The sequence below is a fragment of the Staurois parvus genome, unplaced genomic scaffold (assembly GCF_062004578.1).
Source record: "Staurois parvus isolate SC_StPar_1 unplaced genomic scaffold, SC_StPar_1.0 ptg003155l, whole genome shotgun sequence".
Lineage (NCBI taxonomy): Eukaryota > Metazoa > Chordata > Amphibia > Anura > Ranidae > Staurois > Staurois parvus.
The window spans coordinates 23,872-47,833 of NW_028320951.1; the positions used below are offsets into that span (position 1 = coordinate 23,872).

Below are 23,962 nucleotides of genomic sequence, written 5' to 3' on the forward strand. Positions count from 1 at the left end.
CCCATCAGAGCTGCCTTTCAGTGCCCATTAGTGATGCCTGTTAATGCTCATCAGTGCCTCCTCATCAGTGCAGTCTATCAGTACCCATTAGTGCTGCCTATCAGTGCCACATATCAGTGCCCATCGATGCCAGATATCAGTGCCCATCAGAGCTGCCTTTCAGTGCCCATTAGTGATGCCTGTCAATGCTCATCAGTGCCTCCTCATCAGTGCATTCAGTGTCAATGCAGTCTATCAGTACCCATTAGCGCTGCCTATCAGTGCCACATATCGGTGTCCATCAGTGCTGCCTTTCAGTGCCCATTAGTGATACCTGTTAATGCTCATCAGTGCCTCCTCATCAGTGCACTCAGTGTCAATGCAGGCTATCAGTACCCATTAGCGCTGCCTATCAGTGCCACATATCAGTGCCCATCGATGCCAGATATCAGTGCCCATTAGTGATGCCTGTCAATGCTCATCAGTGCCTCCTCATCAGTGCACTCAGTGTCAATGCAGTCTATCAGTACCCATTAGTGCTGCCTATCAGTGCCACATATCAGTGCCCATCGATGCCAGATATCAGTGCCCATCAGAGCTGCCTTTCAGTGCCCATTAGTGATGCCTGTCAATGCTCATCAGTGCCTCCTTATCAGTGCACTCAGTGTCAATGCAGTCTATCAGTACCCATTAGTGCTGCCTATCAGTGCCACATATCGGTGTCCATCAGTGCTGCCTTTCAGTGCCCATTAGTGATACCTGTTAATGCTCATCAGTGCCTCCTCATCAGTGCAGTCTATCAGTACCCATTAGTGCTGTCTATCAGTGTCACATCGGTGCTTCCTTTCAGTGCCCATCGATGCCAGATATCAGTGCCCATTAGCGCTGCCTATCAGTGCCACATATCAGTGTCCATCAGTGCTGCCTTTCAGTGCCCATCGATGCCTGTCAGTACCTATCAGTGCCGGTTGTCAGTGTCCATCAGTGCCACCCCATCAGCACACATCAGTGAAGGAGAACAATTACTTATTTACAAAAATTTGTAACAAACTAAAAAAACTTTTTGTTTTCCCAAACTTCGTCTTGTTTACTTTGTTCAGCAAAAAATAACCCCCCTCCCCCCCAGAGGTGATTACATACCACCAAAAGAAAGTCCTATCTGGCTTTAAAAAAGTGATGAAAAATTTGGTTGGGGGTACAGCGTTGCACGACCGTGCAATTGTCATTCAAAGTGCGAGAGCGCTGAAAGCGGGCCTGGGCAGGGAGGGGGTGGGAAGTGCCGGTACTGAAGGGGTTACACACACAAGAATGGGGATTATTGGCTCGCATTGTGTTTCGAACAGTTTCTGTTTCTTGTCTGACCTCCTGACACATTTTCTTCTAGGTGGGCTCCTTCCAGTTGTTTGTTAAAGGCTATAAGGATGCAGATTATTGGCTGCGGAGGTTTGAGACGGAACCCCTCCCTGAGAACACAAACCGGCAGCTCCAGTTACAGTTCGAGAGGCTGGTGGTCCTGGACTTCATTATCCGGAACACAGGTAGCCGCGATCGCGACTTTTCGTTAAAGTGTACCGAAACCGGAACACTGAGATGTATTAGACTGTCAAATGCGGTGGCTGCATTAGTTTTCTTTTTTCCTTTATTGTCACGTGCTGTCTTCCTGTCCTAGGACGATAATGCTCACTCACCCTACTGTATCAGTCCCCTTTCACACGGGGCGGACCCGTCACCGAGATTGTTTGCTCACTGGGGGATCTGCCTGCTGAGCAAGCAGATGACAGGTCCGCAGAGCAGACAGGGACACAGCCCACCGTCCCCTATGGGCTGTCGGATGGAAAACCTGTCCATTTCCATCCAACTGTCATCCAATCCGATCAGCCAGACGGATGAGGAAAGGATCCCCAGCCGCCTGTTTTTATCGGATCGGATGCAGGCTGGTGCAATCAGACACATGTCCATTTGCACCCGCCGCTCCATAGAGAGCAATGGAGTGTCCGATTGGTTCCGCTTGAAAGACGGAAAGGTAGACCCAATCAGTCTGCTCTAGTGAAAGGGGCATTAGGACTACAGGTCTCCACCCCCCTCCTCTTTATAATATAAGAGGGCATGGTTCAGTAGTCTACAGAAGTAGCTGAGAACAAATGAGTGTGACTGACAACAGTCAGCACAGGAAGTTACATAGTTTAGTCTGGCTGTAAAAAGACAAAACTCCATTCAGTTCAACCATTAAAAAAAAAAAAAAGTTATAATCTTACACCCACCATTGATCCAGAGGAAGGCAAAAAACCCAGCAAAGCACGATCCAATCTGCTCCTGCAGGGGAAACATTCCTTCCTGATCCCCCGAGAGGCAATCGGATATTCCCTGGATCACCTTTACCTATAAATGTTATATCCAGTTACAGTGAAGGAAATGATCGGTCTAACAATGGAATGTTCAGCCCCTCACACAGAAATGATCGGTCTAACAATGGAATGTTCAGCCCCTCACACAGAAATGATCGGTCTAACAATGGAATGTTCGCCCCTCGCACAGAAATGATCGGTCTAACAATGGAATGTTCAGCCCCTCGCACAGAAATGATCGGTCTAACAATGGAATGTTCGCCCCTCACACAGAAATGATCGGTCTAACAATGGAATGTTCGCCCCTCACACAGAAATGATCGGTCTAACAATGGAATGTTCGGTGTAACACTGAGAGACAGAATACAACAACAAATTCAGCAGAAATGCGTCTAACAAATGATGACGGATCTGCATGTTCATGAGGGAAAGAAGGATTTGATCCCCTATCATTCAGCAGGATTTCTGGCTCCCAGGTGTCTTTCATACAGGTAACAAGCTGAGATTAGAAGCAGTCTCTTAAAGGGAGTGCTGCTAATCTCATTGTGTTACCTGTATAAAAGACACCTGTCCACAGGAGCCATCAAACCATCAGATTCCAAACTCTCCACCATGGCAAAGACCAAAGAGCTGTCCAAGGATGTCAGGGACAAGATGGTAGACCTACACAAGGCTGGACTGGGCTACCAAACTATGGCCAAGCAGCTTGGTGAGAAGGTGACAACAGTTGGTGCAATCATTCACAAATGGAAGAAACACAAAACAAGTGTCAGTCTCCCTAGGTCTGGTGCACCATGCAAGATCTCACCTCGTGGAGTGTCAATGATCATGAGAACAGTGAGGAATCATCCCAGAACTACACGTGAGGATCTTGTCAATGATCTCCAGGCAGCTGGGACCACAGTCACCAAGAAAACAATTGGTAACACACTCCGCCGACAAGGACTGAAATCCTGCAGTGCCGCAAGGTCCCTCTGCTCAAGAAAGCACATGTCCAGGCCCGTCTGAAGTCTGCCACTGAACATCTGAATGATGCCGAGGAGGACTGGTGGGAAGTGTTGTGGTCAGAGGAGACCAAAATCCAGCTCTTTGGCATCAACTCGGCTCGCCGTGTTTGGAGGAGGAGGAATGCTGCCTATGACCCCAAGAACACCATCCCAACTGTGAAACATGGTGGTGGAAACATTCTGCTTTAGGGGTGTTTTTCTGCTAAGGGGACAGGACAACTGCATTGCATCAAAGGGACGATGGACGGGGCAATGTACTCTCAAATCTTGGGTGAGAACCTTCTTCCCTCAGCCAGGGCATTGAAAATGGGTGGTGGATGGGTGTTCCAGCATGACAATGACCCAAAACACACGGCCAAGGCAACAAAGGAGCGGCTCAAGAAGAAGCACATTAAGGTCCCGGAGTGGCCTAGCCAGTCTCCAGACCTTCATCCGATTGAAAATCTGTGGAGGGAGCTGAAAGTTCAAGTTGCCAAACGTCAGCCACCAAACCTTAATGACTTGGAGAGGATCTGCCAAGAGGAGTGGGCCAAAATCCCTCCTGAGATGTGTGCGAACCTGGGGGCCAACTCCAGGACACGTCTGACCTCTGTGATGGCCAACAAGGGATTGGCCACCAAGTACTAAGTCATGTTTTGTGAAGGGGATCAAATCCTTCTTTCCCTCATGAACATGCAGATCCGTCATCATTTGTTAGACGCATTTCTGCTGAATTTGTTGTTGTATTCTGTCTCTCAGTGTTACACCGAACATTCCATTGTTAGACCGATCGTTTCTGTGTGAGGGGCGAACATTCCATTGTTAGACCGATCATTTCTGTGTGAGGGGCGAACATTCCATTGTTAGACCGATCATTTCTGTGTGAGGGGCAAACATTCCATTGTTAGACCGATCATTTCTGTGTGAGGGGCGAACATTCAGCATCAGCAGGGGAGCATTTCCTTCAATATTGTTTATTCTGTGTATCTAAGTTATCCGCTCACAAGATTTATTCGACTCGTGTATGTAATATATATATATGTATGTATGTGTGTGTATGTAATATATATGTATGTATGTATGTGTGTGTATGTAATATATATGTATGTATGTATGTGTGTGTATGTAATATATATGTATGTATGTGTGTGTATGTAATATATATGTATGTATGTGTGTGTATGTAATATATATGTATGTATGTGTGTGTATGTAATATATATGTATGTATGTGTGTGTATGTAATATATATGTATGTATGTATGTGTGTGTATGTAATATATATGTATGTATGTGTGTGTATGTAATATATATGTATGTATGTGTGTGTATGTAATATATATATATGTATGTGTGTGTATGTAATATATATGTATGTATGTGTGTGTATGTAATATATATGTATGTATGTGTGTGTATGTAATATATATGTATGTATGTGTGTGTATGTAATATATATGTATGTATGTGTGTGTATGTAATATATATGTATGTATGTGTGTGTATGTAATATATATATGTGTGTGTATGTAATATATATGTATGTATGTGTGTGTATGTAATATATATGTATGTGTGTGTATGTAATATATATGTATGTATGTGTGTGTATGTAATATATATGTATGTATGTGTGTGTATGTAATATATATATATATATGTGTGTGTATGTAATATATATATATATGTATGTGTGTGTGTGTGTGTATGTAATATATATATATGTATGTGTGTGTATGTAATATATATATATATGTATGTGTGTGTATGTAATATATATATATGTGTGTGTGTGTGTGTAATATATATATATATGTGTGTGTGTGTGTGTAATATATATATATATGTGTGTGTGTGTGTGTAATATATATATATGTATGTGTGTGTATGTAATATATATATATGTATGTATGTGTGTGTATGTAATATATATATATATGTATGTATGTGTGTGTGTGTGTGTGTGTGTGTGTGTATGTAATATATATATATATGTATGTATGTGTGTGTATGTAATATATATATATATGTATGTATGTGTGTGTATGTAAAGCGCTACGCTAATTGGTGAGATAAATAAAAGATTTCAGATAATTTTTGCATATGCCAGATGGCTATAACGACGCTTTCGTTGGTATATTTAAATTGGAGCTCCACCCAAAAGGGGAGGTTCCGCTTTAAGGACTGCTCCCCCGCTCCCCATTAAGGATTGGCACCTTTGGGGGGCGGGGGGGGGGGGGAGCGGGTACCTGAATTTGACAGTTACCCGCTCCCGCTTCTGATCCGATTGCCTAGGCGATCAGAAATTGGAAGCGGAAGTTGGCCTCCCTACCTCCCTGTAGTCTTTTGGGACACGTGACAGGTCCCAGGAGACTACAGGACCATTCATGAAGCGCAGAGCTTCTCGCGCATGCGCAGTGGGTACCCGGCTGTGAAGCCGCAAGCTGCCACAGCCGGGTACCCACACTGAAGATGCCGGCCTCCAGGAATACAGGACAGCCGGTGAAATGGGCTGCGGGGGACACACCGCTGGACCGAGGGACAGGTAAGTGGCTGTCTTTTAAATATCAGCCGCTACTGTTTTTGTAGCTGCTGACTTTTATTTTTTGATACGTTGAGTGGAACTCGGCTTTAACAGATCCAAAGGGTCCAACTAAGAGAAGTTTGTTGGGGTTTTTTATACCCTTAAAAGAGGTTAATACCGTTAATTCCAAGGGTCCCTCCTGGGTAGAGAGGTTGAGAAAGGCTGATATAGACTGAATGGACTTGTGGTTATAAAGCCTAAACATTTTTTACCTTAATGCATTCCTTGCATGTTTAGGTAGAAGTATGCACCCCCCCCCCCCCCCCTTATAGTTACCCAAGTCCTCACTTGATCCAGCACTGTGCTCTTCTGAGCATCTCTCTCCCCTCTCTTTGCTCACAGAGGCAGCGGCGAGAGCCATTGGCTGCTGTCAGTCAAATCCTGTGGCAGGGGGCAGGGCCAAGCAGTGCTGTCTGTGTCTATGGACGTGGGTAGCGCTGCTTGGGATTAAGCCCGCAGGTGTGCCGCAACAGGGAGCGGCTTCCTATAGGGCAGTGTTTCTCAACTCCAGTCCTCATGGACCCCCAACAGGTCATGTTTTCAGGATTTCCATTATTTTGCACAGGTGATTTGATGAGTTTCACTGCCTTAGTAACTACCACAGCTGTTTCATCTGAGGGAAATCCTGAAAACATGACCTGTTGGGGGGTCCATGAGGACTGGAGTTGAGAAACACTGCTATAGGGGCACATGATAAATGCTTAAGGGTCCGGCGAGCTGACCAGTGAGGGTGCAGGCAGAGAAAAGGTCCGTCCAGACCCAAAGCATGCTGCAAGAATAGAAAGGGGTGACCCGGCCCGACTGGTAAGCAGGTAAAAGCAGCCTCGGCTCCATTCAATCAATAATTCGAATTCAACGTCAAAAATCGTTTGCCTGGACTTCAGCCTCCTTAGTGTACAAGTTCCCTGCAGATGGAAATTCCCTTTGTGGGTTGGCATGCAAATATAATGCAAACCGTCCTAAACGGGCTGCTGAATGTTCTGGCAGCTGGTGGGTGAGGTCCGGGAATGAGGAACCGAAAGCTGAAATGTCAGACTTCGCAGGCGACTCGTCTCTATAAGACGAAGAGGAAAGTGACTACAGGTGACCTGTAACCGAATATCGGGGACACCAGTCCAGCAGATGGTGACTACGCCTCCTTCAGGATCAATTCACCCACACCGCAGGGACAGAGCTTCTACCGCATTGTAATGTCTGTCACCGCAAGGATGCACAGGAGACAGTGGATTCCTTTGTGTCCCGTTCACACTGCAACGCAACCAAGAGCTGCCATAGAATGCAGAGCTCTGTGCCGAATAGCATGGCCATGTACAGCACAACACGCCGCAGCACACTGCTGTGAATGAAGTGTACTTCTGATAAAGTTTGTACACAAAAAAAAAAAGTAAACTGTGTGATGCGCTGAATTGCACACCACACCGCAGTCAGCAGGGAACTGAGCCTTACTCTGTGAATGAAGTGTACTTCTGATAAAGTTTGTACAAAAAAAAGGGAACGGTGTGATGCGCTGGATTGCACACCACACTGCAGCGAACTGAGCCTTACTCTGTGAATGAAGTGTACTTCTGATAAAGTTTGTACAAAAAAAAAGGGAACGGTGTGATGCGCTGGATTGCACACCACACTGCAGCGAACTGAGCCTTACTCTGTTGCAGAACTATGGCTGCCGCTGGTATCTGACCCATCTGAATCGGCTTCTGCATATTGCAGTTCCACCTGCCGGCCTTTTCAGCCATACATGACACAGTAGGGACATAGGAGCTGGTGGGAGGAACTGCAGTGCACAGTGTGGTGGTGATGGTGGTGGGGGGGGGGTTCCCTATCGTAGAGCTCTGTGCTGAATAGCATGGCCATGTACAGCACAAGGCGCTGCTGTACATTGCTGTGAATGAAGTGTACTTCTGATAGTTTGTACAAAAAAAAAGGGAACGGTCTGATGCGCTGAATTGCACACCACACCCAGCAGCGAACTGAGCCTTACTCTGTTGCAGAACTATGGCCGCCGCTGGTATCTGAAACTTCTGAGTGCGTCAGATGCTGAATCTGCTTCTGCATGTTGCAGCTCCAACTGCCGGCCTTCTCATCCATACATGACACAGTGGAGACGGGCTGGTGGGAGGAACTGGAGCACACAGTGTGATAGTGGTGCGGGTGTTCTGGGCTCGCTTTGGACACCCTATCACAGCGCACCGTGCCGAATAGCCATAGCCGAATACCATGCTGCTGTACATTGCTGTGAATGAAGTGTACTTCTGATAAAGTTTGTACAAAAAAAAAAAAACGGTGTGATGCGCTGAATTGCACACCACACTGCAGCCAGCAGCAAAGTGAGCCTTACTCTGTTGCAGAACTATGGCCGCTGCTGGTATATGACACATGTGAGTGCATCAGATGCTGAATCCGCTTCTGCATGTTGCAGTTCCAACTGCTGGCCTTTTCATCCATACATGACACAGTAGGGACATAGGGGCTGGTGCAGGGGCGGACTGACCATTTGGAAACTCGGGCACTGCCCGAGGGCCTGGGGTCAGTGGGGGGCCCCGTGAGATGCCCCTGGTACCTTTTTCATAGGCTTTTTTAAGTTTGGACAAGGACACAGGGGCCCCATGATCAACCATTGCCTGGGGGCCCCATGAGTTTTCAGTCCGCCCCTGGGCTGGTGGGAGGAACTGCAGCGCACAGCGTGGTGGTGATGGTGGGGGTGTTCCGGGCTTGCTTTGGACACCCTATCGCAGAGCACTGTGCCGAATAGCATGGCCATGTACAGCGCAACACGCTACTGTACATTTGCTGTGAATGCAGTGTACTTCTGATAAAGTCTGTACGAAAAAAAAAAAGGAATGGTGCAATGCACTGGATTGCACACCACACTACAGCCAGCAGAAAAGTGAGACTTACTCTGTTGCAGAACTATGGCCGCTGTTGGTATCTGAATTTTCTGATTGCATCAGATGCTGAATCGGCTTCTGCATGTTGCAGTTCCACCTGCCGGCCTTTTCATCCATACATGTCACAGTGGGGATATAGGGGCTGGTGGGAGGAACTGCAGCGCACAGCGTGGTGGTGGTGTGGGGGGGAGGGGGTGTTCCGGACTCACTTTGAACACCCTATCGCAGAGCTCTGTGCCGAATAGCATGGCCATGTACAGCAAAACGCGCTGCTGTACATTGCTGTGAATGAAGTGTACATCTGATAAAGTTTGTACAAAAAAAAAAAGGGAACGGTGTGATGCGCTGGATTGCACACCACACTGCAGCCAGCAACGAAGTGAGCCTTACTCTGTTGCAGAACTATGGCCGCCGCTGGTATCTGAAACTTCTGAGTGCGACAGATGCTGAATCCGCTTCTGAATGTTGCAGCTCCAACTGCCGGCCTTTTCATCCATACATGACACAGTGGGGACATAGGGGCTGGTGGGAGGAACTGCAGCCCACAGCGTGGTGGGGGGTGTTCCGGGCTCACTTAGGACACCCTCGGAGGTTCTTGATATCCGTGGCGGCTGTAGATTAGTCACCACCTGCTGGGCTGGTATTGGGGGGTGTGGATGAGCTGTGAAGGCATCGTGCTTTTGACGTCATCGGTTTGAGATGCAGAGATCGTACGTTCAAAACTCCTCGTGGGTGCGGCTAACCTGCTTCACGTCGCCTTTGCAATCCCATAGACTTGAATGGGGGGAGAAGTCATTGTAGAGATGTCACCGGTCCAAGCCTGTATAAAAAAAATCCCTCATCTCTAGAAGTCAGGGAATGGAGCTAAAGGAGCCCATAGAGCCTATAGCATCCATAGAGCCCATAGCATCCATAGAGCCCATAGCATCCATAGAGCCCATAGCATCCATAGAGCCCATAGCATCCATAGAGCCCAGCCATGCTCTATGGATGCAATTGGAAAGCAGGAAATCGCGAACTGATGACATCATCATATCCAACTTTATTAAACCCAGACAGCACACTGAGCCCCACCTATGACTGTTGCTCTCTAACACATTATTATTTCAGGTACTTGTATAGCGCCGTCAATGTACCCAGTGCTTTACATCTATATTGTACATTCACATCAGTCCCCGCCCCCGAGGAATGTACAATCTAAGGTCCCTAACTTACATTCATACACACACATACTACGGCCAATTTAGACAGGAGCCAATTCACCTACCAGCATGTCTTTGGAGCGTGGGAGGAAACCGGAGTACCCTAAGGAAACCCACGCAGGCACAGGGAGAACATGCAAACTCCAGGCAGGTGGTGCCATGATTGGGATTTGAACCAATGACCCGAGTACTGCCAGGCAGAAGTGCTAACCATTTAGCCACTGTGCTGCCCTCATCAGCTAATATGGACTTGATCACAGAGACCTCTCGATCTTAATAATCGAGCCCCTATTGGGTGATATGTTCGGCCCCGTTCCCGTCTCGGGCAGTGATTTACATGCGTTTCCAAATGTGATATGCATAGGGCAACCCACTTCAGTGAGCTGCCCTGTAAATGTTTGTCACTCAGAGATAACCTCCTGCTCCTTTTTGGGTGATTAGCCTTGCAGGATTTTAAAAGGTGCGTTTTGCAGCGAATTCCGTGCAATTCTGTTGCACAACACTTGATGCGAACGTGCACCGCATTAAGAATGAATGGCAGCCAAACGCGCGCAATGCGCTTTACCAAGATTTGGAATCACGAGAGGGCAGTCATAGGTGGGGCTGCAGCGTTGTGCGTCCGGCCTCGTGCACACAGGACGTTTTATAAACACTGAAACATCATCACTGTGCTGTACATAGCCTGTGCACAGAGCTGAGCTGTGGGAGGGGCCCAGCAGGCTCCACCCACTACAGACTGCCAGAAACTGCAGGAGGGGGCGGAGACTAGACCAGTCCCCCTGCACAAGGGGAGAGAGCTGTGGGAGGGACTCAGCAGGCTCCACCCACTACAGACTGCCTGCAGGAGGGGGCGGAGACTAGACCAGTCCCCCTGCACAAGGAGAGAGAGCAGAGCTGTGGGAGGGACTCAGGCTCCACCTACTAGAGACTGCCTGCAGGAGGGGGTGGAGACTAGACCAGTCCCCCTGCACAAGGAGAGAGAGCAGAGCTGTGGGAGGGACTCAGGCTCCACCTACTAGAGACTGCCTGCAGGAGGGGGTGGAGACTAGACCAGTCCCCCTGCACAAGGAGAGAGAGCAGAGCTGTGGGAGGGGCTCAGCAGGCTCCACCCACTCCAGAAAACTACAGGTGGGGGGCAAAGACCAGTCCAGTGCCCCCTGCACAAGGAGAGAGGGCAGACCTCTGGGAGGGACTCAGCAGGCTCCACCCACTCCAGAAAACTACAGGTGGGGGTGGAGACCAGACCAGTTTCCCTGCACATGGAAAAAGAGCAGAGCTGTGGGAGGGACTCGGGATCCACCCACTTCAGAAAACTACAGGAGGGGGCGGAGACCAGACCAGTCTCCCTGCACAAGGAAAGAGAGCAGAGCTGTGGGAGGGACTCAGCAGGCTCCACCCACTCCAGAAAACTACAGGAGGGGGCGGAGATCAGACCAGTCCCCCTGCACAAGGAGTGAGAGCAGAGCTGTGAGTGGGACTCAGGCTCCACCCACTTCAGAAAACTACAGGTGGGGTGCAAAGACTAGTCCAGTGCCCCCTGCACAAGGAGAGAGGGCAGAGCTGTGGGAGGGACTCAGCAGGCTCCACCCACTCCAGAAAACTACAGGTGGGGGTGGAGACCAGACCAGTTTCCCTGCACATGGAAAAAGAGCAGAGCTGTGGGAGGGACTCGGGATCCACCCACTTCAGAAAACTACAGGAGGGGGCGGAGACCAGACCGGTCTCCCTGCACAAGGAAAGAGAGCAGAGCTGTGGGAGGGACTCAGCAGGCTCCACCCACTCCAGAAAACTACAGGAGGGGGCGGAGATCAGACCAGTCCCCCTGCACAAGGAGTGAGCAGTCTTTATTCCAGGAAGTCTCACACTGGATTACTGCACAGATCTGGGAGAAATACACAAATCTCACCGAGATTCATGATGAAGAGACGTGGCCAATGGAGTCAGATATTTACTTATCCCGGAGTTCAGCTTTAACTTTTAAAGTGTCTGCTGGCCCTTAACCGTTTCAATACCGGGCAATTTTACCCCCTCCCTGCCCAGGCCAGTTTTCAGGTTTCAGCGCTCTCACACTTTGTATGACAATTGCGCGGTCATACAACATTGTACCCATTGTACTAAAATTGTATCATTTTCTTCACACAACTAGAGCTTTCTTTTTGTGGTATTTAATCACCGCCGGGGTTTTTATTTTTTGCTAAATTAAAAAAAGACCAAAAATTTTGAAAAAAAAAACACATTTTTCTTTGTTTCTGTTATAAAAGTTTGTAAATAAATAATTGTTCTTCATAAATTTAGGCCGAGATGTATTCTGCTCCATGTCTTTGGTGAAAATAACCCAAATTAGGATGTATTATTTATCTGTAGGAAAGTTATAGAGTTCACAAACTATGGTATAGATCTGATTATTGATCAATCCTGAAGTACTGACAGCCAATCTAATTTCTTGAGGTCCAAGAATGTCAGAACAGTACAGATATCCCCCAAATGTCAGGACAGTACAGATATCCCCCAAATGTCAGGACAGTACAGATATCCCCCAAATGTCAGGACGGTACAGATATCCCCCAAATGTCAGGACAGGACAGATATCCCCCAAATGTCAGGACAGTACAGATATCCCCCCAAATGTCAGAACAGTACAGATATCCCCCAAATGTCAGAATGGTACAGATATCCCCCAAATGTCAGGACAGTACAGATATCCCCCAAATGTCAGAACAGTACAGATATCCCCCAAATGTCAGAATGGTACAGATATCCCCCAAATGTCAGAACAGTACAGATATCCCCCAAATGTCAGAATGGTACAGATATCCCCCAAATGTCAGGACGGTACAGATATCCCCCAAATGTCAGGACGGTACAGATATCCCCCAAATGTCAGGACGGTACAGATATCCCCCAAATGTCAGGATGGTACAGATATCCCCCAAATGTCAGGACAGGACAGATATCCCCCAAATGACCCCTTTTTGCAGAGTAGACAGTCCGACGTACTTCATAAGAGGAATGGCGAGTTTTTTAAAGTTGTATTTTTTTGTCATAATTTTTCGGAAAATGAAAAAATTAAAAAAAATTATTTTCACTATTTTTTTTTTTTTTTTTACATACTGTCACCGGTGCAGTACAACATCATCATATAACTGGCATAGCGGTGATCAGGGACACTGACTGGTGACAGTATGGAAAAAAAAAATATATATTTTTTTAAATTTTTTTAAATTTTTTTTTTATATTTAATTTTTTATTACATTTTTTTTAATTTTTTTAAAGATTTTTTTTTCATATTTTACTATGACCAAAGTAGTACAGTGTTACCATAGTAACATTGTACTACTTTGGGGAAGTGATCAGTATTTTTTTTTTTTACACAATTTGCTTATAGCAAAGAATTACTTTGCTATAAGCAAGCATTTACCTGAATGAAATCGATTCATTCAGGGTTTTTTTTTTTTTTGTGCTTAGCTGTGATTTGGTCACAGCTAATCACATGACATGTGCATGTGATCACTGTGACCATTCACAGCTAGACACTAGTATACAATGGATGGCATCATGAATGAAGCCATCCATTGTATACAACTGTCATGTGACCTGCTGTGATTGGTCACAGCAGGTCACATGGTACCGGCAACGGGGGCCGGTACTCGGATCTGTCATCGGCCGTGTCCGAGGTGCACGGCCGGTGACAGATCGCACTGCTGCGCCGCTCTGCATTAGCGCAAACGGCGCATGTGTGGGGTGCACGCCAAATGGCGTGCACCCGGAATGCAGGGACACATCTGAAGCTGCCAAACGGCCATTGGCCGGGCGGCTAATGGTTAAGCAGGCCATACATGGGTTGAATTCCAAACGATTTTTCGATCGAAAACATCGTACGTTCTGTAATCTGACGGTGCCACCAATGATTTCGAAAATCGGTCGTTTTTCGTGAATTTTCCAGCATGCCTGATACAGGAAATCGGGAAGAACCACGAAAATCGTCCGGTGCCATTGCCCCACTAACAGAGTGAAAATCGGTTGATTATTCTTGGACCTGATTTTCTAACAAAAAATCGTTTGGAAATTGTCCCATGTATGGCCGGCCTTAGATTGGCTTGATTGGACACTGAATTCTGTGTACACTGGGGGTATGATGTGTAATACCTATTAATCCTTTATTGTGTTTTATACTTTTATTTTAGGCATTAATCCTTTTATTGGTGTTTTGTTTCCCCCCCATAGACCGAGGGAACGATAACTGGCTGATAAAGTACGACTATCCAATGGAGAATGCAGCCAGTCGGGTATAAGAGCTGTTACTTGTGTGTGGGGGGGTGGCAGAGTCCTGCGTACGGCGATTCCAATTGCTGTGTTTGTATTTCTGTAGGACTCGGACTGGGTGTTGGTTCGGGAACCCATCATCAAGATCGCCGCCATAGACAATGGCCTCGCTTTCCCTTTAAAGCATCCGGATTCCTGGAGAGCGTGTGAGTTTCTATGCCCCGCCTTCTAATAAACTGACGGATGGGGTGCACTGGAGGAAGAACAACACCATCCCGGCAGTTCAGATTTGTAGCAGATTTCTTGGATATATATCACATATTTAATACAAATATTGTACACAGGCAGGATGTTTAATACAGAAGAGACATGCTAGGTCTCCCATGCTAGGTCTCCCATGCTAGGTCTCCCATGCTAGGTCTCTCCATGCTAGGTCTCTCCATGCTAGGTCTCCCATGCTAGGTCTCCCATGCTAGGTCTCCCCATGCTAGGTCTCCCCATGCTAGGTCTCCCCATGCTAGGTCTCTCTCCCGTGCTAGGTCTCTCTCCCGTGCTAGGTCTCTCTCCCGTGCTCGGTCTCTCTCCCGTGCTCGGTCTCTCCCCCGTGCTCGGTCTCTCTCCCGTGCTCGGTCTCTCCCCCGTGCTCGGTCTCTCCCCCGTGCTCGGTCTCTCCCCCGTGCTCGGTCTCTCCCCCGTGCTCGGTCTCTCCCCCGTGCTCGGTCTCTCCCCCGTGCTCGGTCTCTCCCCCGTGCTCGGTCTCTCCCCCGTGCTCGGTCTCCCCATGCTAGGTCTCTCTCCCGTGCTAGGTCTCTCTCCCGTGCTAGGTCTCTCTCCCGTGCTCGGTCTCTCTCCCGTGCTCGGTCTCTCTCCCGTGCTCGGTCTCTCTCCTGTGCTCGGTCTCTCTCCCGTGCTCGGTCTCTCTCCCGTGCTCGGTCTCTCTCCCGTGCTCGGTCTCTCTCCCGTGCTCGGTCTCTCTCCCGTGCTCGGTCTCTCTCCCGTGCTCGGTCTCTCTCCCGTGCTCGGTCTCTCTCCCGTGCTCGGTCTCTCTCCCGTGCTCGGTCTCTCCCCCGTGCTCGGTCTCTCCCCCGTGCTCGGTCTCTCTCCCGTGCTCGGTCTCTCTCCCGTGCTCGGTCTCTCTCCCGTGCTCGGTCTCTCTCCCGTGCTCGGTCTCTCTCCCGTGCTCGGTCTCTCTCCCGTGCTCGGTCTCTCTCCCGTGCTCGGTCTCTCCCCCGTGCTCGGTCTCTCCCCCGTGCTCGGTCTCTCCCCCGTGCTCGGTCTCTCCCCCGTGCTCGGTCTCTCCCCCGTGCTCGGTCTCTCCCCCGTGCTCGGTCTCTCCCCCGTGCTCGGTCTCTCCCCCGTGCTCGGTCTCTCCCCCGTGCTAGGTCTCTCCCCCGTGCTAGGTCTCTCTCCCGTGCTAGGTCTCTCTCCCGTGCTCGGTCTCTCCCCCGCCTCTTCTGCATTAAAGTTTCTTACCTGCCTGTCCTCACTGTACGCTGAGCTGTGCATGCGCAACTCAGTGTTAGAATTTCAGCAGTGCTGGGATGCCGGAACTTGCGCACATGCGCAGGAGTTACGTCATTTCGGCTCAGCCTATGGAAACTGCCAGGGGATGATATCAGGAAGCTGCCAGGCTGAAGTGGTCAGTGGCTGGCGTGGAGCTTTGCAGCCCTGGAGAACAGGTAAGTATAGTTCACCAAAAATTAAAAGTCGGCTTGTGATCACCCACCTTATATTGAGCAGGTCCCACTTTTACCACCGAAACAGCCCTGATCTGTCCAGGCATGGACTCCACTGGATCCCTGAAGGCATGCTGTGGTAGCCGGAACCAAACTGTCAGTAGCAGATCCCTTAAGTCCTTTAAATTGGGAGGTGGGGCCTCCATGAATCGGACTCGTTTTTCCAGTACATCGCACAGATGCTCGAATTGGATTGAAATCTGGAGGCCACATCAACACCGCAAATATGTTGTGTTCTCAAACCATCCTTGAATTCCTCAGACCGATCCCCTCCTTCCATGGGTCTCTGGTCCAGTTCTGATCTCATGTGCCCATTGTAGGCACTTTTGGCTGTGGACACGGGTCAGTATGGACACCCTGACTGGTCTGCAGCTACACAGCCCCCATACACAACAAACTCCATCCCCCCCCTCCCCACCTCCATCAATGAGCCTTCCGATGCCCCCCCCCCACCTCTATCGATGAGCCATCCATCCCCCCCCACCACCACCTTAATCAACGAGCCTCCCCTCCCCACCTCCATCAACGAGCCTCCCCTCCCCACCTCCATCAACGAGCCTCCCCTCCCCACCTCCATCAACGAGCCTCCCCTCCCCACCTCCATCAATGAGCCATCCCTCCCCACCTCCATCAACGAGCCATCCCTCCCCACCTCCATCAACGAGCCATCCCTCCCCACCTCCATCAACGAGCCATCCCTCCCCACCTCCATCAACGAGCCATCCCTCCCCACCTCCATCAACGAGCCATCCCTCCCCACCTCCATCAACGAGCCTCCCCTCCCCACCTCCATCAACGAGCCATCCCTCCCCACCTCCATCAACGAGCCATCCCTCCCCACCTCCATCAACGAGCCATCCCTCCCCACCTCCATCAACGAGCCTCCCCTCCCCACCTCCATCAACGAGCCTCCCCTCCCCACCTCCATCAACGAGCCTCCCCTCCCCACCTCCATCAACGAGCCTCCCTTCCCCACCTCCATCAACGAGCCTCCCCTCCCCACCTCCATCAACGAGCCTCCCCTCCCCACCTCCATCAACGAGCCTCCCCTCCCCACCTCCATCAACGAGCCTCCCCTCCCCACCTCCATCAACGAGCCATCCCTCCCCACCTCCATCAACGAGCCTCCCCTCCCCACCTCCATCAACGAGCCATCCCTCCCCACCTCCATCAACGAGCCATCCCTCCCCACCTCCATCAACGAGCCATCCCTCCCCACCTCCATCAACGAGCCATCCCTCCCCACCTCCATCAACGAGCCATCCCTCCCCACCTCCATCAACGAGCCATCCCTCCCCACCTCCATCAACGAGCCATCCCTCCCCACCTCCATCAACGAGCCATCCCTCCCCACCTCCATCAACGAGCCATCCCTCCCCACCTCCATCAACGAGCCATCCCTCCCCACCTCCATCAACGAGCCATCCCTCCCCACCTCCATCAACGAGCCATCCCTCCCCACCTCCATCAACGAGCCATCCCTCCCCACCTCCATCAACGAGCCATCCCTCCCCACCTCCATCAACGAGCCATCCCTCCCCACCTCCATCAACGAGCCATCCCTCCCCACCTCCATCAACGAGCCATCCCTCCCCACCTCCATCAACGAGCCATCCCTCCCCACCTCCATCAACGAGCCTCCCCACCTCCATCAACGAGCCTCCCCACCTCCATCAACGAGCCTCCCCACCTCCATCAACGAGCCTCCCCACCTCCATCAACGAGCCTCCCCACCTCCATCAACGAGCCTCCCCACCTCCATCAACGAGCCTCCCCACCTCCATCAACGAGCCTCCCCACCTCCATCAACGAGCCTCCCCACCTCCATCAACGAGCCTCCCCTCCCCACCTCCATCAACGAGCCTCCCCTCCCCACCTCCATCAACGAGCCTCCCCTCCCCACCTCCATCAACGAGCCTCCCCTCCCCACCTCCATCAACGAGCCTCCCCTCCCCACCTCCATCAACGAGCCTCCCCTCCCCACCTCCATCAACGAGCCTCCCCTCCCCACCTCCATCAACGAGCCTCCCCTCCCCACCTCCATCAACGAGCCTTCCCTCCCCACCTCCATCAACGAGCCATCCCTCCCCACCTCCATCAACGAGCCTCCCCTCCCCACCTCCATCATCCCTCCCCACCTCCATCAATGACCTCTCCCCACTTACACTTGTCCATGGTTTCTGCTTTCAGCACATCAGGGACAACATGTTCACTGTCTGCCTGATATATCCCGCCCACTTCCAGCTGTCATTGTAATGATATGGTGAATGCTATTCACTTGACCTGCCAGCAGTCACAATGTTCTGGCTGATCGGTGTACAGGCCTTTTCTTAGCCTATTGGCTTCGTGTTGGTTAAAGCTCCTATTTTACATTTTTTTGTCTGTGTTTTTCTTCTAGATCCCTTTTACTGGGCCTGGTTATCACAAGCCAAAGTCCCGTTCTCCCAGGAGATCAAAGAACTCATCCTGCCCAAAATTTCAGACCCCAATTTTGTCAAAGACTTAGAGGAAGATCTTTATGAGCTGTTTAAGGTACGACTATCTATATATACTGCGTCTAAAGGTAAAGTCACACGACTATCTATATCTACTGCGTCTAAAGGTAAAGTCACACGGCTTTCTATATCTACTGCGTCTAAAGGTAAAGTCACACGGCTTTCTATATCTACTGCGTCTAAAGGTAAAGTCACACGACTATCTATATATGCTGCGTCTAAAGGTAAAGTCACATGGCTTTCTATATCTACTGCGTCTAAAGGTAAAGTCCCACGACTATCTATATATACTGCGTCTAAAGGTAAAGTCACACGGCTTTCTATATCTACTGCGTCTAAAGGTAAAGTCACACAGCTTTCTATATCTACTGCGTCTAAAGGTAAAGCCACGCGGCTTTCTATATCTACTGCGTCTAAAGGTAAAGTCACGCGGCTTTCTATATCTACTGCGTCTAAAGATAAAGTCACACGGCTTTCTATATATGCTGCGTCTAAAGGTAAAGTCACACGGCTTTCTATATCTACTGCGTCTAAAGGTAAAGTCACACGGCTATCTATATATGCTGCGTCTAAAGGTAAAGTCACACGGCTTTCTATATATGCTGTGTCTAAAGGTAAAGTCACACGGCTATCTATATATTCAGAAGGTCAGAAAGTTCCAGATGTGCACTTACAAAACAGGTAATCTCACTGAGATGCACTCCATTGCACACAACGCTCCCTTACCCCCTCTTTGGCAGCCCCCCACTGGTGCTCCCTTCTCCTTCTTCCTCCGGGTACCTTCTCATCCAGCCAGGTGCTATTGAGGCACCTGTGCACTTTGAGCCAGTCTGTGTGCGTCCATAGACACTCACAGCGCCGATAAGCCACACCCCCACTCAGGGGCGGAATGACAATTCATGGGGCCCCCGGGCAATAGGGGATCATGGGGCCCCCGTGTCCTCGCCCACACCCAAAAAAGCCTATAAAAAGATACCAGGGGTATCTCATGGGGCCCCCTACTGACCCTGGGCCCTCGGGCAGTGCCCGAGTGCTCAAATGCTCAGTCCGCCCCTGCCCCCATCTCTCCTCACAGGCGTGTGGCTGACAGCAGCGGGAGCCTAGGGCTCTATTGCCCTCAGTGTCTCCTGTGAGAAGAGCGGTGCTGCACCCGAGACAGCGCTGGAACAGTGACGGGATCAGGTAAGTGCTTAGGGATGGGGGTAGGTAGGACAGGTAGTGGGGCGTTTTTCTACCTTGATGCAGAGAACATTTTGACTTTAGAACCACTTAATAGCCCTCCATGTATGTGATGATGCCAAGGGACGGCTTGTAGCCTCGAGTGGAAGGTGCCACAACCAGCCAGAGCATGTGTAAGGTCAGGTGGTGCAGCTTTCTTCTAGAGGTAGGTAGGCGGGTGTAAACGGATACACCCGCCTGTCCACAGCAACGCATGGACCTTCTGAGCAGGTCAGCCGGGAAAAACTGCCAGGTGGACCTGATCACCCGTGCGGATGGGGTCTTGATCTAGTACACGGGTGTCAAACTGGCGGCCGTTTGGCTGTTGCGAAACTACAAGTCCCATGAGGCATTGCAAGATTGACAGTTACAAGCATGACTCCCAAAGGCAGAGGCATGATGGGACTTGTAGTTTCACAACAGCTGGAGGGCGGCCGGTTTGACACCCCCGATCTAGTATGTTGGCCAACTATCACCGCCATGTCGTCCTCTGGAAGGAGGAAGGTGATTGGTGGTTGGTGTGATCAGTGCAGGCTGAAGGAAGTCCTAACCCTATGATCTCGTCTGTCGTTTTCTGCAGAAAGATCCCGGCTTCGACAGAGGACAGTTCCACAAACAGATTGCAGTAATGAGAGGACAGGTGAGCGCACATATCTTCCCTCGTATTCCCCCCCTGATCACTGCATTGGTCATCCTCTTGTCTTCACCCGGTCATTGTCCAATCCCTGAGCAGCGCAAAGTGTCTGTAAATTGCCTTTTATTATTATTATACAGGATTTATAGCACCGACAGGTTACAATGTAACGGGAGACAATACAACAACAATACAGTTCAATACAAGAGGGATAGGAGGGCCCTGATCCTGGGAGCTTACAATCTAGGAGGGATAGGAGGGCCTGATCCTGGGAGCTTACAATCTAGGAGGGATAGGAGGGCCTGATCCTGGGAGCTTACAATCTAGGAGGGATAGGAGGGCCTGATCCTGGGAGCTTACAATCTAGGAGGGAGGGGCTAGTGGTACAAAAGTAATAACTGTGGGGGATGGACTGGTAGGAGGAATAGAAGATTCCATTATTAGCTGAGGGCAGGATAGGCTTCCCTGAAGAGATCGGTTTTCAGAGATCGCCTAAATGTGCGCAGAGTAGGCGATAGTCTGATAGATTAGGGTAGAGAGTTCCAGAGGATGGGGGAGGCTCTGGAGAAGTCCTGGAGACGAGCATGGGAGGTGGAGACAAGGGAGATAGAGAGGAGGAGATCGTGGGAGGAGCAGAGAGTACGGTTTGGGTGATATTTGGAGACAAGATTGGTGATATAATTTGGGGCGGAGTTATAAATGGCTTCATATGTTATTGTTTAATGCAATGGGAAGGCAGTGGAGGGATGGAGGACACTGAGTGGAGGCCAGTGGAGGAATTGGCAAAGAGGGGTGGAGGCCAGGGGAGGGATTGGCAGAGGGGGGTGGAGGACACTGAATGGAGGCCAGGGGAGGGATTGGCAGAGAGGAGTGGAGGACACTGAGTGGAGGCCAGTGGAGGGATTGGCAAAGAGGGGTGGAGGCCAGGGGAGGGATTGGCAGAGGGGGGTGGAGGACACTGAATGGAGGCCAGGGGAGGGATTGGCAGAGAGGAGTGGAGGCCAGGGGAGGGATTGGCAAAGAGGGGTGGAGGACACTGAGTGGAGGCCAGTGGAGGGATTGGCAGAGGGGGGTGGAGGACACTGAGTGGAGGCCAGTGGAGGGATTGGCACCGCAGTGCACCAAGGTACACAACGCACATTAGCACGACAATGTCTGTTCTAGGAGAAATGCTCAGATCTACCCCATCAGGGATTGTCAGGATAAAGATGCAGGGACACCTGAACCCTCCCTATCCCCCCCCCCCCCCCCCCCCGCCCGGGATGCAGGGGTGCCTTCCTCTTGGGTTGCAGAGACGCCCGTCCCTCCCTCCCCCGGGATGCAGAGACGCCCGTCCCTCCCTCCCCCGGGATGCAGAGACGCCCGTCCCTCCCTCCCCCGGGATGCAGAGACGCCCGTCCCTCCCTCCCCCGGGATGCAGAGACGCCCGTCCCTCCCTCCCCCGGGATGCAGAGACGCCCGTCCCTCCCTCCCCCGGGATGCAGAGACGCCCGTCCCTCCCTCCCCCGGGATGCAGAGACGCCCGTCCCTCCCTCCCCCGGGATGCAGAGACGCCCGTCCCTCCCTCCCCCGGGATGCAGAGACGCCCGTCCCTCCCTCCCCCGGGATGCAGAGACGCCCGTCCCTCCCTCCCCCGGGATGCAGAGACGCCCGTCCCTCCCCCGGGGTGCCCTCTCTCACCCATTCAGGGATATACTCTGCTGTCCACAAATTCTGACACAGTGCCAGTACATACAGGATGGGTGTTGTCACCATATTGCACATCTCATGGTAGCATGTGGTCAGTCATGTGGTCACAGTCAGCACAGATGATTGCCAGTAATATCTCATGTGATGGGATCACAGGGAAGATACACAGAAGGTACAATATCTGCCAGGAAATCATTTCCGTCTATTCTAGTATATTGCAGGTATTTATATTGGAGCCGATCATTTATTCAGCACTTCCCATCTTGTAGACTCGTGCCTGTCAGGTGTCTGCACTGTCACCCGATTGCTTCTACACTCCCCTGGTAACAGTGCCACCACCTGCGGGCCCGGGACCGACATGGCGGGTGACAGCAGGTGGAGGGTCAGGGGACAGGGTGGAGAGAGCGGATAAAAATCCACCCTCCTCCCCTTCTTACTGTGACCCGGAAAGCAACGTGTATGACATCACTTCCGGGTCACTTTGAAGTTTGTCGCCATTTCACAGGCGCACACAAATTTAAGGTTTGACATGTTGGGTATCTATTTACTCGGCGCAACCTCATCTTTTATATTTTACCAAACATTTTGGTGATTTTATTGCGGTTGTTTGCCCTAAAATTCACTTTAGTGTGTTTTAATTGCAATTTTGCATTTCCTAGACTTTTGCAGTAATATGTGTGACATAACAAATTGGAGCTACCGCTATTTTATTCTCTAGGGTCTCTGCTTTCAGAAAATATATCGTGTTTGGGGGTCTTGTGTAATCTTCAGGCCTAAAATTATTTTTTTGTGTGCAAAAACAGCTCTGGCAGCGGAAAGGTTAATAGGTTAGGTTGAGAGACTGAGTTTCCATCGAGCAGTTTCACTCTTGCTTCTGCTTTCGGGGATTTTCGTTTCCTATTTGCTCTGGAAATCATACACTATATTGCCAAAAGTATTGGGCCGCCGGCCTTTCCACGCACATGACCTTTAATGGCCCCCCAGTCTTAGTCCGTAGGGTTCAATATTGAGTTGGCCCCGCCCTTTCCACACACATGACCTTTAATGGCCCCCCCAGTCTTACTCCGTAGGGTTCAATATTGAGTTGGCCCCGCCCTTTCCACACACATGACCTTTAATGGCCCCCAGTCTTAGTCCGTAGGGTTCAATATTGAGTTGGCCCCGCCCTTTGCAGCTATAACAGCTTCAACTCTTCTGGGAAGGCCGTCCACAAGGTTTAGGAGGGTGTCTATGGGAAGGTTGGACCATTCTTCCAGAAGCACATTTGTCAGGTCAGGCACTGATGTCGGGGGAGGAGGCCTGGCTCGCAGTCTCCGCTCTAATTCATCCCAAAGGTGTTCTATGGGGTTGAGGTCAGGACTCTGTGCAGGACAGTCAAGTTCCTCCACCCCAAACTGGTTCCTCCATGTCTTTATGGACCTTGCTTTGTGCACTGGTGGGCAGTCATGTTGGAACAGGAAGGGGCCATCCCCAAACTCTTCCCACAAAGTTGGGAGCATGAAATTGTCCAAAATGTGGCCTTAAGAATTCCCTTCACTGGAACTAGGGGGCCAAGCCCACCCCCTGAAAAACAACCCCACACCATAATCCCCCCTCCACCAAACTTTACACTTGGCACAATGCAATCAGGCAAGTACCGTTTTCCTGGCAACCGCCAAACCCAGACATGTCCATTGGATTGCCAGACAGAGAAGCGTGATTGGTCACTCCAGAGAACACGTCTCCACTGCTCTAGAGTTCAGTGGCAGCGTGCTTTACACCACGGCATCCGACGCGTTGCATTGCACTTGGTGATGTAAGGCTTGGATGCAGCTGCTCGGCCATGGAAACCCATTCCATGAAGCTCTCTACGCACTGTTGTTGGGCTCATCTGAAGGCCACACCAAGTTTGGAGGTCTTTAGCTATTGACTCTGCAGACAGTTGGCGACTTCTGCGCACTGTG

General features: G+C 50.4%; 1 protein-coding gene across 1 annotated transcript in view; it reads left to right on the forward strand.

Moving 5' to 3' along the window:
* The window catches only part of PI4K2A (phosphatidylinositol 4-kinase type 2 alpha), a gene marked incomplete at its 5' end in the record, with an annotated part of 34,110 nt that overhangs the window by 3,885 nt on the left and 6,263 nt on the right, over window positions 1-23,962 (forward strand). The window contains 5 exons of the mRNA XM_089667291.1: window positions 1,364-1,517; window positions 14,209-14,270; window positions 14,354-14,453; window positions 18,382-18,515; window positions 20,277-20,336. Coding sequence (XP_089523417.1) covers window positions 1,364-1,517; window positions 14,209-14,270; window positions 14,354-14,453; window positions 18,382-18,515; window positions 20,277-20,336 — 510 coding nt within the window. The remainder of the gene's footprint in view (window positions 1-1,363; window positions 1,518-14,208; window positions 14,271-14,353; window positions 14,454-18,381; window positions 18,516-20,276; window positions 20,337-23,962) is intronic.